Genomic DNA, 14942 nt, shown 5'->3' on the forward strand with positions numbered 1-14942 from the left:
GACATGACCTTTGGTGGTCTCTTGTAGCCACTGCTGTAATCCATCAACTGGGGGATGCAGGCATTCTCTTGTGGTGTTCCTCATTTTTGAGGTCTTAACTAACAGTGGGCAAGGAGGCAGGGAAGCTGTGAGTCACCTGGTCACTGGACGAAAATGGACACTGGGATCCTTTGTTGCTGGGAAGCTGGTTCTCAAATAAAGGACAGGTTAGCATCATCACTTAGCTTTTATCCAGGAAAGTCTATAACAAATGCAGATCCTGTCCTTTGCTTAAACGGACACTTCAACTCAGGGAACATGTAGATTAAGCTGCAAGTTTTTCTTAGGAACAAACAAAAACAAGAGCTTCCTGGAAGTGGTAATTCTGGGGTCAGTGTGAACCCCAATTATGCTCCTTTACGTAAGAGAAAGAGGAACACCCTACCTTGGCTACACAAAGAGTATTTAGGCAGTTTGGGGCCAATCAAAAACACCACCAAACTGCTCCCATTGATGTAGCTCATACAGTGTGGCTACCAAAGGGAATGGCTAATGTTGGAGGACAGGGTGAGGGCTGGGTACACTCAGCAATGGCGACTTGCTGCCAATAAGTTCAACTTTTATTTATTTATTTTTTTGAGACAAGGTCTTGCTCTGTTGCAGCCCAGGCTGGAGTACGGTGGTATGACCATGGCTCACTGAAGCCTCAACCTCCGAGGCTCAAGCGATCTTCCCGCCTCAGCCTCCCAAAGTGTTGGTATTACAGGCATGAGCAACTATGCCTAGCCTAGATATTTAACATATATTCTAATCGTGGCTCTATCTCTGACTAGTTGTGTGCTACTGGGCAAGTCCCTCAGCCTCTCTGATTTTCATTTTCTCCATCTATAAAAGGGTGATCCTAATCATGCTGGCCATATCGATTTCACAGAACTGTTGTGAGAGTTAACAGAGACAACATATGTGCACCACACTTGCTAGGTTCCAAAGTGCTCTAGAAATGCTAATTATTAAGTGTGATTTTATGACACCTGGGACCAAATGCTCTCTGGAACACACTTGTGATTGTTTACTGAAAGCCACAGGAGGGACTGGGGAATTCCCTTTATGAAAAAAAAAAAAAAAATGCTCCAAAGCAAGCGCTGATAGAATCCAGCTCTCGCAGAAGGGAATTAAGGCTACCCCAGGGCAGGTCTTTCGTGTCATGGAGTGGGTGGTGTGGACACCTGCGGTGGGCCCTGCTGGGGAACAGCCCCTTCCTCTTCCTACTCCTGTCCAGTGTACGCCTCCATCAGCCAGGATGCCCACCCGCCAACCACACTGGAGGAGGTAGAGAACCGGAACAGCAGAACTAGACGACCCAGAGCTCCAAACCCAGCACAACACAGTTACCTTTTTTATTTTTTTATTATTTTTTATTTTTAGCTGTTACCCTGGCTGTAGTGCACTGGAGCCAACACGGCTCACTGCAGCCTCAACTTCCCAGGCTCAAGTGATCCTCTCACCCCAGCCTCCCAAGTAGCTGGGACCACAGGTGTGTGCTACCACGGCTGGCTAATTTTTTTATGTTTAGTAGAGATGAGGTCTTGTTATGTTGCCCAGGTTGGTCTCAAACTCCTGGCCTCAAGTGATCCCCCCGTTTTGGCCTCCCAAAGTGCTGGGATTAGAGGCATGAGCCCTCATGTCCAGCCTGTGACGACCTCTTACGCAGACATCGGGCATGTTCTACAGACTCTTGGAGCCTCCCTTTATTTACAAATAATAACAGCTATTACTTTTTATGGCACTTTGACCACATATCAGACAACACATTAAGTATTTATCTCATCTAACTCTTAAATGAACTCACAAGATACTCAATTTATAGACGGGGAAACAGAGGCCACAGAGGTTAGGGGACATGCCTAAGGCCACACAGGAAGTGAGGGTAGAGCCAGGATTTAAAATCTGTCTGGCTCCGTGTAGGGAGACAGCCTCTCAGATATTTTCTAGCTCAGATGTTCTATTATTCTAATAACAACTCTCACACATCAACAGCATTTTGTAGTTTTCAAAGGTTATTTCAGAGTGGCTAAGAACCAGCTCTTGAGTTGGCCAGCCTGGGTTCCAATCAGCCTTTGACATTTACTGTGAGACCTGGAAGAGGTCACTTAACCTGTCCAAGACTGTGTTCCCTCATGCCGACAACTGGGATAATGACAGCATCTATATAGGGCTCTTGTGAGAATTACCTAAGGTGATATCCTTTAAAGCCCATGGCACACAGTAAGTGCTCATGAAAGCTTTCCTTTCCTATTAGTTTCCCATTTTATCTGGTTTCCTTTTCTATGCCTCTCCTCTGGCTGCTCTGTAAGACACCATTCTCGCACCTGTAACAGTGGTTTTCACATGACGGTCTGTCTAGCCTAGGGCTCCCTGGGGGCCAGTGAAAGAAGACTGAAGTGGCTGGGCTTTGAGGACCCTACTGGCTCCATCACAGGTCACAGAGCAGACTTGCTTTCATCTGTTCTATATTTTGGAATTCTGCAAATAATTTTATTAAAAAGAAGGGTTTCCTACTTAAATTTCCTACTTGAGGAACTGTATAGACAAAAATGAAGGAAACGTGTACACACTAAAACGCAACCCTAAAATGTATACGTTCTCTGTTTCTTATGCTATCATCCCACAATACCCTCCAAAGACAAAGCCTCAGATGCACAGCAGTGGTTCCAGTTGGGTCTTCACCTCCTCTCCTCTGGAACAGCGTGTGCATCAAAACAGGTGCCGATCTTGTTAAAAGTATCAGTATCTAGGTCCCATCCTGCTGCTGCCAATCCAGTAGCTGTGGGCAGGGCCTTGATTTAATAAACTCCCCAGGTGATCTCCATACAAGTTGTCGGAGGGTCACCCTTTGAGAAACACTGGTAAGGGACAGGGTGGGTATTTATCTTTAATGCCTTTGAAAACTTTTTAAAAAGTTGAACACTTTTCAAGGGAAATCACCTGCGGGATTCCCGTATGTAAAACATACCTCGAATTGGAGCCACCTGCGTGAAGGAGGGTTCACGAACACCGGAAACACCAGCCTTTGGCTTTTCCTCAGCGAGAGCCCACAGCGCCTCCTTGTGGACTATCTGATAAACTGGAACCAGTTCGCGCGGGGCTGAAGGACGGTGGTCACCCAGAGGCATCGCCCAGGATCTGCACTGCGCTGTCTACCCAGGTAGGCCTGTCTCTTTATGCTATCTGATACCCCATGAGCTTTGTCTGCATTTGGGTTGAGATTTTCCTGGAATACACTACCCCCCTACACACTTAATCCTAATCACCCCTTTATTAATCCCACATCTCACTCCAGGGATCTCCTGGAGTCCCCTCACCTCCAGTTGCTGCAGAATATACATTCTGTATAATAACATCTTACCCTGTCTTGGTCTTCAGCTGTTTCTGGGACACATGATATATCTCATAAAATACACATGATATATCTCATAAAATACACTAAAATTAGACTGTAAACTCCTTGGGGCCAGAAACTCCCCTCTCCTTCCCTCATCAGGTTCCTGATCCAGGGGAAATACCCAAGACACACTTGCTAAATCAACAAACAAACTACTTCTCACTGCCTTTCCTGTCCTCTCTAATACCAAAAAAACTGATATGCACTGTGACTGGCTCTTAAGTTCTTCCTTGTTTCAATTTTGGAGTGTGTAAAAATATGAATGAGTTTTACTGCTCAAAATGTGAACTTTTTTGAAAGGCAAGCCAGAGAAGATAACCTCTACATTTCCTTTTTTTTCTTTTTTGTGAGATGGAGTCTTGCTCTGTCGCCTAGGCTGATCTTGGCTCACTGCAACCTCTGCCTCCTGGGTTCAAGTGATTCCCCTGCCTCAGCCTCCCAAGTAGCTAGGATTACAGGTGACTGCCACCCCGCCTGGCTGATTTTTGTATTTTTAATAGAGACAGGGTTTCACCATGATGGCCAGGCTGGTCTTCAACTCCTGACCTCAGGTGATCCACTCGCCTCAGCCTCCTAAAGTGCTGGGATTATAGGCGTGAGCCACTGCACCCAGCCTACATTTTCTTCTTTTTAACCAAAAGTGTGAACAGCCTCCTGTAGGCCACTGAAAAAAAGGGCTATTTCCCTTTATAGAATACTCAGTAATATATCTATTAGTTCTACTCAAGTAATTACATTGTTACTACCCTTTTATCCAGACTTCATTTCCATAAGGTACATAATTTTTGTTTTATATTGTGTCAAGATGATTAATTAAAAATTTTAAATGGCTGGGTGCAGTGGCTCATGCCTGTAATCCTAGCACTTTGTGGGGCTGAGGCAGGTGGCTTGCTTCAGCCCAGGAGTTTGAGACCAGCCTGGGCAACATGGCAAAACTGCATCTCTGCAAAAGAATAATAAAAAACAAATTAGCTAGGAGTGGTGGTGCATGCCTGTAGTCCCAGCTACTCGGGAGGCTGAGGTGGGAGGATCACTTGAGCTTGGGAGGTGGAGGCTGCAGTGAGCCAAGATGGCACCACTGCACTCCATCCTGGGTGACAGAGGCCCTGTCTCTAAATAAATAAATAAATATATTAATTAATTAATTCCCTGTTGATTGTTTTGTGGGGGAAGTCAGTCACCTTTACTTTTTGACTTATGGATTTTTGCTTTCTACTGCTGTTCAATGCACATTGATTTTATGATGCATGTGAAAACACATTAAAGCAATCTTTCACTCAAAGCTCTCTGCTTTGCATTCATTTTCTACATTCCTATTACTCATGCCTTCCTGAATTACTCTGCAGTCACACACATTTCACAAAAGTCCGAGTTTTGCTTCTTTTTCCTCCAAGTTTTGCTTCTTTTTCCTTTATGTGGTTTTCTAATAAATAATGCATTGTTGATTTCTGTTCTTGAGTCCCAAGTGAGACTCTCTTCCTGAATTTATGAACCCAGACTGTTGTTATTTCTAATGATGATCTATTTTCTTTTGTTGACCTATTTTATGCTTTTTGGTGTTATTTCTTTTATTACAGGAATTACTCTGTTTTCTTCTACTTTTAAATAAATTTGGGAGATGAGCTGGGTGTGGTGGCTCACGCCTGTAATTTCAGCGTTTTGGAAGGCCGAGGCAGGAGGACTGCTTGGGTCCAGGAGTTCATGACTGGCCTGGGCAACATAGTGAGACCCTGTCTCTATTTAAAACAACAACAACATATTTAAAAAATAAAAAAATAAAAATAAATTTGGAAGATGAACACATTCTATTTTAATTCTGTTAGTGATCAGTAAAACCGGCTTAAAAGCTGAGTCTCCTTTGGTTCCCTTTTGTTTTATAAAAAATGTCTGTGTGTACCTTTGTCAACAGCCTGAATCCTATGAATCACACATTCCCCTGGGGAAGATGGGGGTTTGAGTTTGGTTTCTTACTTGTGTTTATAGGGTTCTGGGCAACTTGGGAGGGCAAGACACTGTGCCCTCATGGGATGACACTATAATTGCTCCAAATTCCAGTGCATGGCTGGGGGTGGTCAGAGAGCTGGTTCCTTCACCCACCGTGGGCTGCTCACCCACAGCCACCTCTCCACTACCTTCCACTGCTGGGAGTTTTGAGCTTTTGTGTTGGCAGTTAAACACACTCAGAGTCCCTCCTCCTCAGTTTCTGGCATGTTTCTCCATGACTACCAAATGTTACTAGAATAAGAGGGTGAGACAGAGTTCAGTGAGGGTGGCCATCCTGATTCCTGCTTGCTGCTCAGAGCCTGAGGGGGCTGCCTGCTGTGCCCTGTTATCCACGACAAGCACAGGCCTTGCCCTGTCAGTCCTCAGAGACTCAGTTGACTGTTTTTGGTTTGTGAAACACACAATCATCTCGACCAAGGAAACGAGGGCTCGTGTCTCTGCCTCATTTCCTCCACTGCTCAGAGGCAGCGGCAGCCCAACAGGTGACATGGCAGTGGTATTCAGCCTCGGGATTCAGCCTCCAGAGGGTCTTACCTCAAACTGGATCAGCACTGTCCCACTTTCGAGGCCCTTCTTTAGCTGTGCCATGGATCCCTCCAAAGTGTCCCCACCCTCCGGACACATGGGGAAAATGGTTTCGGGGAAAAGCTGGTTCAGTTCATCTTCAGACTTGAAGTCAGCAAATGAGCGGACAGCTGTAATGTACAAGACAGTGCATCTGACTTGTGTTGCAACACTCGGGTTTATCAGTTTCCCTCAAACAAATCACACCTATGACACCTGAATGCAGATGGTTCAAAACATCTTATTAAATGATTAAGCTACATGGTAATCATTTTCACCAAAGATACTACTTCTAGGTGAATGATTCAATATGTGTTAATTACATAAAATGACATACTAATCTTCCTGGTTAGTTTTAAATAATGGTGTTTAGCACTCAGAGGCTTTTGTCAAAGGTAAAGGAAAGAGAAAGAATTTTAAAAAAGCATATTGTCTCTGCTTGCTCTTTCTGACCGGGTTATTCTTCTACCCATCCTGACTCCCCTTTCTTTCTCAGGTTTTTTCATTTACTCGCCTAAAATGGGCATTTTCTCAGGAATGAGGGTGAGGTCGCAAGCTTTCCCTGTGACATCATCATTCCTGAGAGCTCAATCCCTAACTCAGGGCCATTTCTATGTGGGAGGCTCCCACGTAAATATCGTAGTCCTAGCATCTCTTCTGTGCTTCAGCCCTACTTCTTTAGTGCACGTTTTTGCTTCATGTTAAATTCAATACAGGTGAAAGCAAAGCTAGGACCACCCCCCTACACCCCCCAACCTTGCACAGGTGGGGATCCAGAAAGATCCGGTAAGGCCTCACGGAGGAGGTGGGGTCAGAGCTGGTCCTGGTGGCTCTGGACTGAGAGTTGTAGTGGGAGCAGAGCCGACGCAGGAGCACAGCAGTATGGAGTGTGAGCCAAACATGCGAGGCAGGCAGAGACGCAGGGCTTTGCAGACACAACCTTCATTTACTTTCAGTATTTTACAGCTGTGCAGGGTGTTCAAGGAACTTGACATATTATTTTATAACAACAACTATAAAGACAACAGTGTGATGCTCAGTAGAGGCTGTCCCTCAAATCTCTGCTCCCATCAGGCAGCAATGCAGGTACTTTCCAGTCTAAGTGCCATTGATTGATTGATTGATTGATTGAGATGGAGTCTCGCTCTGTCACCCAGGCTGGAGTGTAGTGGCACAGTCTTAGCTCACTGCAACCTCCACTTCTTGGGTTCAAGCGATTCTCCTGCCTCAGCCTCCTGAGTAGCTGGGACTATACCCACATGGCACCACGCCCAGCTATTGTATTTTTAGTAGAGACGAGGTTTCACCATGTTGGTCAAGCTGGTCTTGAACTCCTGACCTCAAGTGATACACCCGCCTCGGCCTTCCAAAGTGCTGGGATTACAGGCGTGAGCCACTGTGCCCGGCCCCAAGTGCCATTTAATCTTCACAACAACCCTGTGAAGTCGGGACCACTGCTGTCCTCCTCCACACCTGAGCCAGCTGAACCACAGACTGGTTATGTAACTCCTGCAAGGTCCCCCAGCCCGCAGAGGCAGAGTGAGGAATCACCCGAGACAGTCAGACCCTGCTCTCCTCACTGCCTCCCCGAGAAAATCAAACACGCACGAATAAAATATCATCCGATCCTTCAAGAAGGGGCTGAAAATGCAAATGTCTGCAGAGTCATGCCACTTAGAGAGTATGTGACGTGGGCTGCGCTGGGCCTGGGAGGAATTGGGAGCTGGGGTCTCATGTCCTGTATAAAGGGGGTGGGTGGGCGCTGCCTCCCTCCAGAAGACTGGCCACATGGGGACAGGCCTCCTGGGGGCAGATCTTCACATTTTTCAAGTGAGAAGCCAAATATTGGGTTATTACCTGAAGATTTTTGATTTTCAAATGTTGGCTACAAACTCAACATTTTCAAGAGCAGATAAAGGGCTGGAGCAGGCGCGGCTTTGCTAGCGCAGCGTCCCTATGGCTCCTCCCCCCAGGTGGCCATTACCTCTCCTCCTGATCACCAGGGCCAGCTCCCGTGAGTGGGACTCCCGGCTGGCTTTGATGAACATAACCACTTGGTCATGCGTGTGTTCTGAGATGTCCCGGCCATTGATTAACACGATTTGATCCCCTTCATTCAGCTTAGGAATGCAGGTGTCCGCCTGGGTGGTGGGGAAAAGTGAGTTTCTCCTGTTACCATAACACAGTCCTTGGGGGAAGAACGCTGACTCGCTCTGCTCCCAGATACCTGGGACCATGATCAAGTTTGCCTTCTCTCCCTCGGGTAGTACTGTCATTATTTTTATAATGCATCCACTGCTATGCAGACACGGTAAATGGTTGTAAGATATAAAGAAGTACTGCTCAGAATATAAGTTATAAACATTTCAGAATAAGGATATAAAAACTGCTGAAGCCATTTCTCCGTGGTAGTCAACCTTCACTTATTATAATATAACTATACCATTTCCAGCCTTTTGTTTCCTAGATATACTGTTAGGAAATGATTTGCCAGCTAGAGGTGAGTATTTTTCTGTCTTGCAAAGGTGAAAGCTTTTGTAAGCTTTACAGCAGAGGCAAAAACCATTATGGAGAGAAGCAATGAACTGAACAGCACAGGAAAGAAAGCCTTCTGAATTTATAGAAACCATAAACAGTAACAAAAGTTAAATGACAAGAGCTTAAGGACTACCTCAGAGTAAAATCCCAACATGGTTCACCGTAAGGAGGCACAGTGACTCCTACTGCTTTAAAAAAGCAGATGATTAAAAGGTAACTATGGAGCCAGGTGAGGTGGCACACACCTGTGGTCCCAGCTACTTGGGAGGCTGAGGCAGGAATATCGCTTGAGCCTAGTCTGAGGCTTCAGTGATCATTCCACTGCATTCCAGCCTGGGCGACAGAGCGAGACCCTGTCTCTTAAAAAAGAAAAAAAAGGTTAACTATGGAAAGTGATGAACATGTTAATTTGTTTGACCGCAGTACTATATGTATAACAAGACATCATGTCGTACACCTTGAGTATGCACAATGAAAAAATTAAAGGAAAAAATTACTTAATATTATTTTAAAAACAATAAAATAAATTTATTTTATTTTATTTTATTTTATTTTTGAGACAGAGTGTCACTCTGTCACTCAGGCTGGAGTGCAGCGGCGTGATCTCAGCTCACTGCAACCTCTGCCTCCTGGGTTCAAGGAATTCTCCTGCCTCAGCCTCCTGAGTAGCTGGGATCACACCTGTGCGCCACCACACCCAGGTAATTTTTGTATTTTTTGTAGAGACAGGGTTTCACCCTGTTGGCCAGGCAGGTTTGTCTCAAACTCCTGGCCTCAAGTGATTCACCCTCCTCGGCCTCCCAAAGTGCTGGGATTACAGGTGTGAGCCACTATGCCTGGCCTAAAAACAACAAAATAAATTTGAAAGAAAAACAAAGCAAATGCTCTTCTTAGGAGGCCTACACAGAGGACAAAAGGGGCACTGGTGGAAAGATGGTGAGAAGAGGCACGCGGCCCACGTGCCCACTTAGAGTGAGCAGAACAGCAGACTGCCTAAGTTTCCTTCTCTTGAAAAGGACTTCTCAAAATTGAATGCACACCAACCACTCAAGGCTCTTGTTAAAAATGCAGATTCCGGTTCAGCAGGCCTAAGCTGGGGCCAGAGATTATGCATTTCTAATGAGGTCCCAGGTAACACGGGTGCTATGGCTTCAAAGACCACACTGAGCAGCAAGGTTCTAGAAAACATGGTGATGTGTATCTAAGCACATTCTTTGCTCTGGCAAAAAAAGAAACAGGACTCAGAAACAGAAACCTGTTAGAATTAGGGGGAAACAAACAAACACGAGGAATAACATGGAATGTATTTACTTACAGGTGACTCTGGGTTTATCCTTGATACCACAAGAGGCATCTTTTGATCCACTCCTCCCTGTAAACATTTTAAAATAAAAACAAAAAAATGTTTTTTAAGTTAAAAAACAAACAAAAAACAAACGAGTAGCTCACAGCATCAACAACATGGAGGTACCAATAAATGTGTCAGTCTTTGGTACAGGGAGGCTTCAAACTTCACTATGACTGATTCGAATCACACGTCATTTCAGAAATATGGAACAAATTCCTGACCCCTCTGGATCCAGTGGGCTGACCAGGACTCTGTTCAGAAGCCTCCCTCTGCCATCCCCACAGTCCATGAACTAAAAGACGCACTGAGAGAGAGCAAGCTCCTCCTTAAAAACGCAGACGCCCCCAGGAGAGGAACTCCACAGCATGTCTTCTGAGTGCTGCTAGAACAAACCTGCATGTTGTGCACATGTACCCTAGAACTTAAAGTATAATAAAAAATATATATATAAAGGGGCTTTCAGCAGAGGCGAGTGAGGCCTGGGAAACGGGCACACCCTGTGAGTGTATCTGGCTTGTAAGCGCTGGTCAACACAGCTGCTGGGGCAGATGAGCTGTGCACGATGGCAGCTGTGGGGGTAGGGGACCACCTGTCCTCCCTCACTTTGTCCTAGAGTAGGGGTGAGTAAACGTTTTCTGTAAAGGGCCAGAGAGGCTTTGTGGCAGTGAGGGCTCTGATTCGACTGCTCAACTCTGCAGTCATTAACCCACCAGTAAACAAATGGGTGTGGCTGCTACCAAAAAAACTAGTTACAGAAACAGATGGGATTTGGCCTGTGGGTTTAGTTTGCAGATGCTGCTTAAAGGTGCCTGGAGGAGAGTGGTGGCCCTGCAGGTTGAACTTGAATTGTTTTCTCTTATCAGCTTTAGCAATGCTGAGGGGTTCTCTTAATAGCATTCCTGAAGTGGGTAGATCTGTTTGCCAACTGTGTGCCCTCATTTCTGGGAACCTCAGTATTCATTTGCAAAATGGGTTTAAAAATACTGACCTTACCGCTTGTTATCAGAACTTAAGAAGGTGCTATGAATCTAATGCATAGCCAATGCCAGGCACAGAGCAGGCACTTGGCCTTCGGCAGCTGTTAAGGCCACATTAAAAAAAAAACCTCTCAACTCTAGGCTGGGCACGGTGGTTCACACCTGTAATCCCAGCACTTTGGGAGGTTAAAGTGAGTAGATTGCCAGGAGTTTGAGACCAGCTTGGACAACATGGTGAAACCCCATCTCTATAAAAAATATGAAAAAAATTAGCTGGGTATGGTGGTGCATCCCTATAGTCCCAGCTGAGGTGGGAGGATCACCTGAGCCTGGGGAGGTCAGTGCTGCAGTGAGCTGCGATCGTGCCACTGCACTCTAGGTTTGGGCGATAAAGTGAGTTTTTTTCTTAAAAAAAAAAAACAAAAAACCCCAAAAATCTCAAACCAAACAAAAACAAAAAAACTCCCCAACTCTCAATTCTGAGGGTTGAACCAATTTCCTTATGTAGCTCAGGAATGCAGCACATGTGTAATGCAAATTAAAAACTCATCGAAAGATTGCTTCCCAGCACAAAACTTCCTTTATAAATACGCAACGTACCTTAAGATTAAATCCAAATTTTCCATCTTCATCTGGTGTGATACGGATCAAGACTAAATAGCTGTCACCATTATCATTCTGGAAAATGTTTGAAAGTGGTCATTTACATCACATCTCTCTCCAGCAGTTGGTGATAAGATATTTTCATTTAGTCAGAGCTACTCAGCTGCCCACAAGGGGCCGGGAAGCCCTGGGTGGGTGGATCACCCGGCTGCCTGCGCTCGCTCACCTTGTCACAGTAGTACTGGCTGGCGTCCTCGGTGGAGCCCCCTTTGGTCACCCTGTGGAAGTCATCTAAGAGCTGCTGATCAACGCCGTCAGGTGAGCAGGAGCCTGGAGCATTTGAAGACGGAGACACAGAACTGGATGACTTCTGGGTCAGGTAGCTTTGTGCCGGATTGTTCTCGGATAAACTCCTTCATCATAGGGAAGGAGGAGATATTAATAACTGGGTTAATATTTTATTAGAGCAAACACTACTGACTGTAGGGGCCTGGCAGCTGGGGGCTGTATGTTTCCCTGGAGCCTCAGCTGCATAGGTTGTCAGCGGGATTTGAGTACACCCAGGGCCCACTGACCACCCCCGCCCGCATCTGGCCTAGACACGGTCACATGGTTTTGGGGAAAAGGGATAGGAGGCAGGGTGGATCTGGAAACTGCCGAAAACTCTGCTCCCTTCCCTGCTGCTTTAGAAGGGTGACAGGGAAATGTGTCCAGCTACTCTGGTGGTTTCATTACTGAACCAGGCTCTGCCAGGCAAGCTCACGCAGATGCACGGCCCATCCCTTCTGACAGCTTTTTTCCTTCTGTCTCATTTCTGCGGATGGTTCTGCTTCATAGGACTCTTGCCTCCTCAAAGGAAATGGGACTGTTGTTGTGCATTCAGGAGAATTTATATTATTCCTAGTTGGCATGATTTGCCTGTGACATCCATGAACTGCCACGCTGAGATCTTGTTTCATTTTCCTCTATCGAATATAGTTTCTTCTGTATCGTGGAGCTGCACTGTCTAGTATGGTAGCCACTAGTTATATGTGGCTACTTAAATTTAAATAAATTAAGACAAGAAACCAGCCATCCTTCACATGCTCACTAGCCACATGCGGCCAGTGGCTCCTGTATGAGACAGTGCAGTTAGACAACATTTCACCACGGTAGGAAGTCCTGCTGGACAGCGCTGTCTTAGAGAGTTACAGATGATGAGAACTGAACAGAACTTTGTGGTCATTTGTTCTAACTCCCAGTTCACAGATGAAGAAGCTGAGGTCAGGAGAGGCTGAGTAACTCGCCCAGGGTCACATGGCTTTCCCCTGGCTTAGCACACAGAAGCCTGACCGATGTGCGTCCTGAGCCTTTCTTCCCTCTCCAGACCATGCAGAGCCCACTCCCAAGACCCCCATTTCTAACCCCTCAGAGTCACAGGGATTAACCATGCCTGCTGTCACTGTATAGGACAGGACCCTTGAGTCTCTACATCACCCACACCAGCCCCTTCTGGAGCCACAGGCCCAGCACAGACACCTTACAGAGCTGATGAATATGGGGCTCTCCTACATTCTAAGACTCTGCTCCACCCTAACCTCATCCAAAGTGAAGTGAGGGGAGAAGCACAGAGACCAAGTCATTCAGTGAAACCCAGACAAAAGACAGCTGCTACTGCCTCTTTCTTGACCTTCATTTCAAGCCCTTATCCATGGATGTTTTATAAAATTGGTGCTTCTCTTTCTCCTAGTGAGTTTAAATGAGCTTAATTTAAATATAAAATCTGTATCATATTCACACAGAATGATTCATAATCACAATCTATTTGAATAAAATATTCAGTGACAGACCAATGGAGACACAGCTATACAGCAGGACAAGAGTCTGGCCTTATGGTGTCCAAGTGGCTGGTTGGGGGTAGGGTGTTGTGGATGGGAAGGCATTTCAGAAAGAGAATATTTTGGAATTGAAGTTGTACACAGTTTTCAGATTGAAAAAGCATGACTTTCACTTACGTAAAAGGAAGCTTTAAAAAACTCCCCCCAAATACGGCATCTTTGCTAGGTTTCACTGTTTACAAGAGCATCACCCAGTGGCAGAAAGGGCAACTGCTTGGCAGTTACAAAACAAGTTAAAATGGTATTTCCAGTTTTCGTTCTGTCTGTCTCTGTCTCTGTCTCTGCCTCTGTCTCTCTCTCTCTCTCCCTCCCCCACCCCCCCATCCATTTTTTTTCTTTCGAGACAGGGTAATGCTCTGTTGCCCAGGCTGGAGTGCCGTTATGTGACCACAGCTCACTGCAGCCTCGATCTCCCGACTCAAGAGATCTTCCTATCTTGGTCTCTTGAGTAGCTGGGACCACAGGCATTCGCCATGTCCAACTAATTTTAATTTTTTTTTTTATTCGAGACGGAGTCTCGTTCTGTTGCCAGGCTGGAATGTAGTGCTGCAATCTCGGCTCACTGCAACCTCCGCTTCCTGGGTTCAAATGATTCTCCAACCTCAGCCTCCTGAGTAACTGGGACTACAGGTGCCCGCCACCATGCCCGGCTAATTTTTGTATTTTTAGTAGAGACAGAGTTTCACCATGTTGGCCAAGATAGTCTCGATCTCTTGACCTTGTGATCCACCCGCCTCGGCCTCCCAAAGTGCTGGGATTACAGGCGTAAGCCACCGTGCCCGGACTTTTAAAATTTTTTTGTAGACACAGGGTCTCACTATGTTGCCTAGGCTGGTCTAGAACTCCTGGTCTCAAGCAATCCTCCTGCACTGGCCTCCCTAAGCACTGGGATTACAGGTGTGAGCCGTCTGTCTAAACTAGCCCATGGTACTAAATGACAACAGTACTGCAACTATTACTATTGCTGCTAGTACTAATACTATATTCCAAGTCATTTTATGCCCTAACCTATTTTTTTTTTTTTTTTGAGACAGAGTCTCGCCCTGTTGCCCAGGCTGAAGTGCAGTGGTGTAGTCTCAGCTCACTGCAAGCTCAAGCTCCACCTCCCTGGTTCACACCATTCTCCTGCCTCAGCCTCCCATGTAGCTGGGACTACAGGCGCCTGCCACCACGCCCGGCTAATTTTTTTTTGTATTTTTAGAAGAGATGGGGTTTCACCATGTTAGTCAGGATGGTCTCGATCTCCTGACCTCGTGATCTGCCCGCCTCGGCCTCCCAAAGTGCTGGGATTACAGGTGTGAGCCACCACGCCCGGCCTGCCCTAACCTATTTTCTAAGCAGGGTTGGAGGGGTTACTCTGTCATTTATTTCAACAAATGGCTGATTTTTGGCCTGCTCAACTGTGTACACAGGTGCTCTGTAGGGCGTGGTGATGTTCTGCTCAGTGTGCAAGATGGACAGACAGACGAGGAAGAGGATATCAAATGAGAAGATGCAATGAGTAAGTGGCAGCTGGCCACAGCACAGTGTGGCCAGGGGTGAAGGCACCAAAGCCCTAACGCCTCCTCCTCGCTGGGCAGAATGCAGTGCGACTGAGGAGCGCAGGGGAG

At 46.1% G+C, this 14942-nt stretch overlaps 1 protein-coding gene across 7 annotated transcripts in view; it reads right to left on the reverse strand.

Moving 5' to 3' along the window:
* The window catches only part of PTPN3 (protein tyrosine phosphatase non-receptor type 3), a 123138-nt gene that overhangs the window by 23323 nt on the left and 84873 nt on the right, over positions 1-14942 (reverse strand). For all 7 annotated transcript variants that reach the window (XM_054500345.2, XM_054500347.2, XM_054500344.2 and 4 more), the window contains 5 exons: positions 11682-11868; positions 11453-11530; positions 9843-9899; positions 7974-8130; positions 5960-6120 (listed from right to left, as the gene is read on the reverse strand). In XM_054500345.2, the coding sequence (XP_054356320.1) occupies positions 5960-6120; positions 7974-8130; positions 9843-9899; positions 11453-11530; positions 11682-11868 (640 nt within the window). The remainder of the gene's footprint in view (positions 1-5959; positions 6121-7973; positions 8131-9842; positions 9900-11452; positions 11531-11681; positions 11869-14942) is intronic.

The sequence above is a fragment of the Pongo pygmaeus genome, chromosome 13 (assembly GCF_028885625.2).
Source record: "Pongo pygmaeus isolate AG05252 chromosome 13, NHGRI_mPonPyg2-v2.0_pri, whole genome shotgun sequence".
Taxonomy (NCBI): domain Eukaryota; kingdom Metazoa; phylum Chordata; class Mammalia; order Primates; family Hominidae; genus Pongo; species Pongo pygmaeus.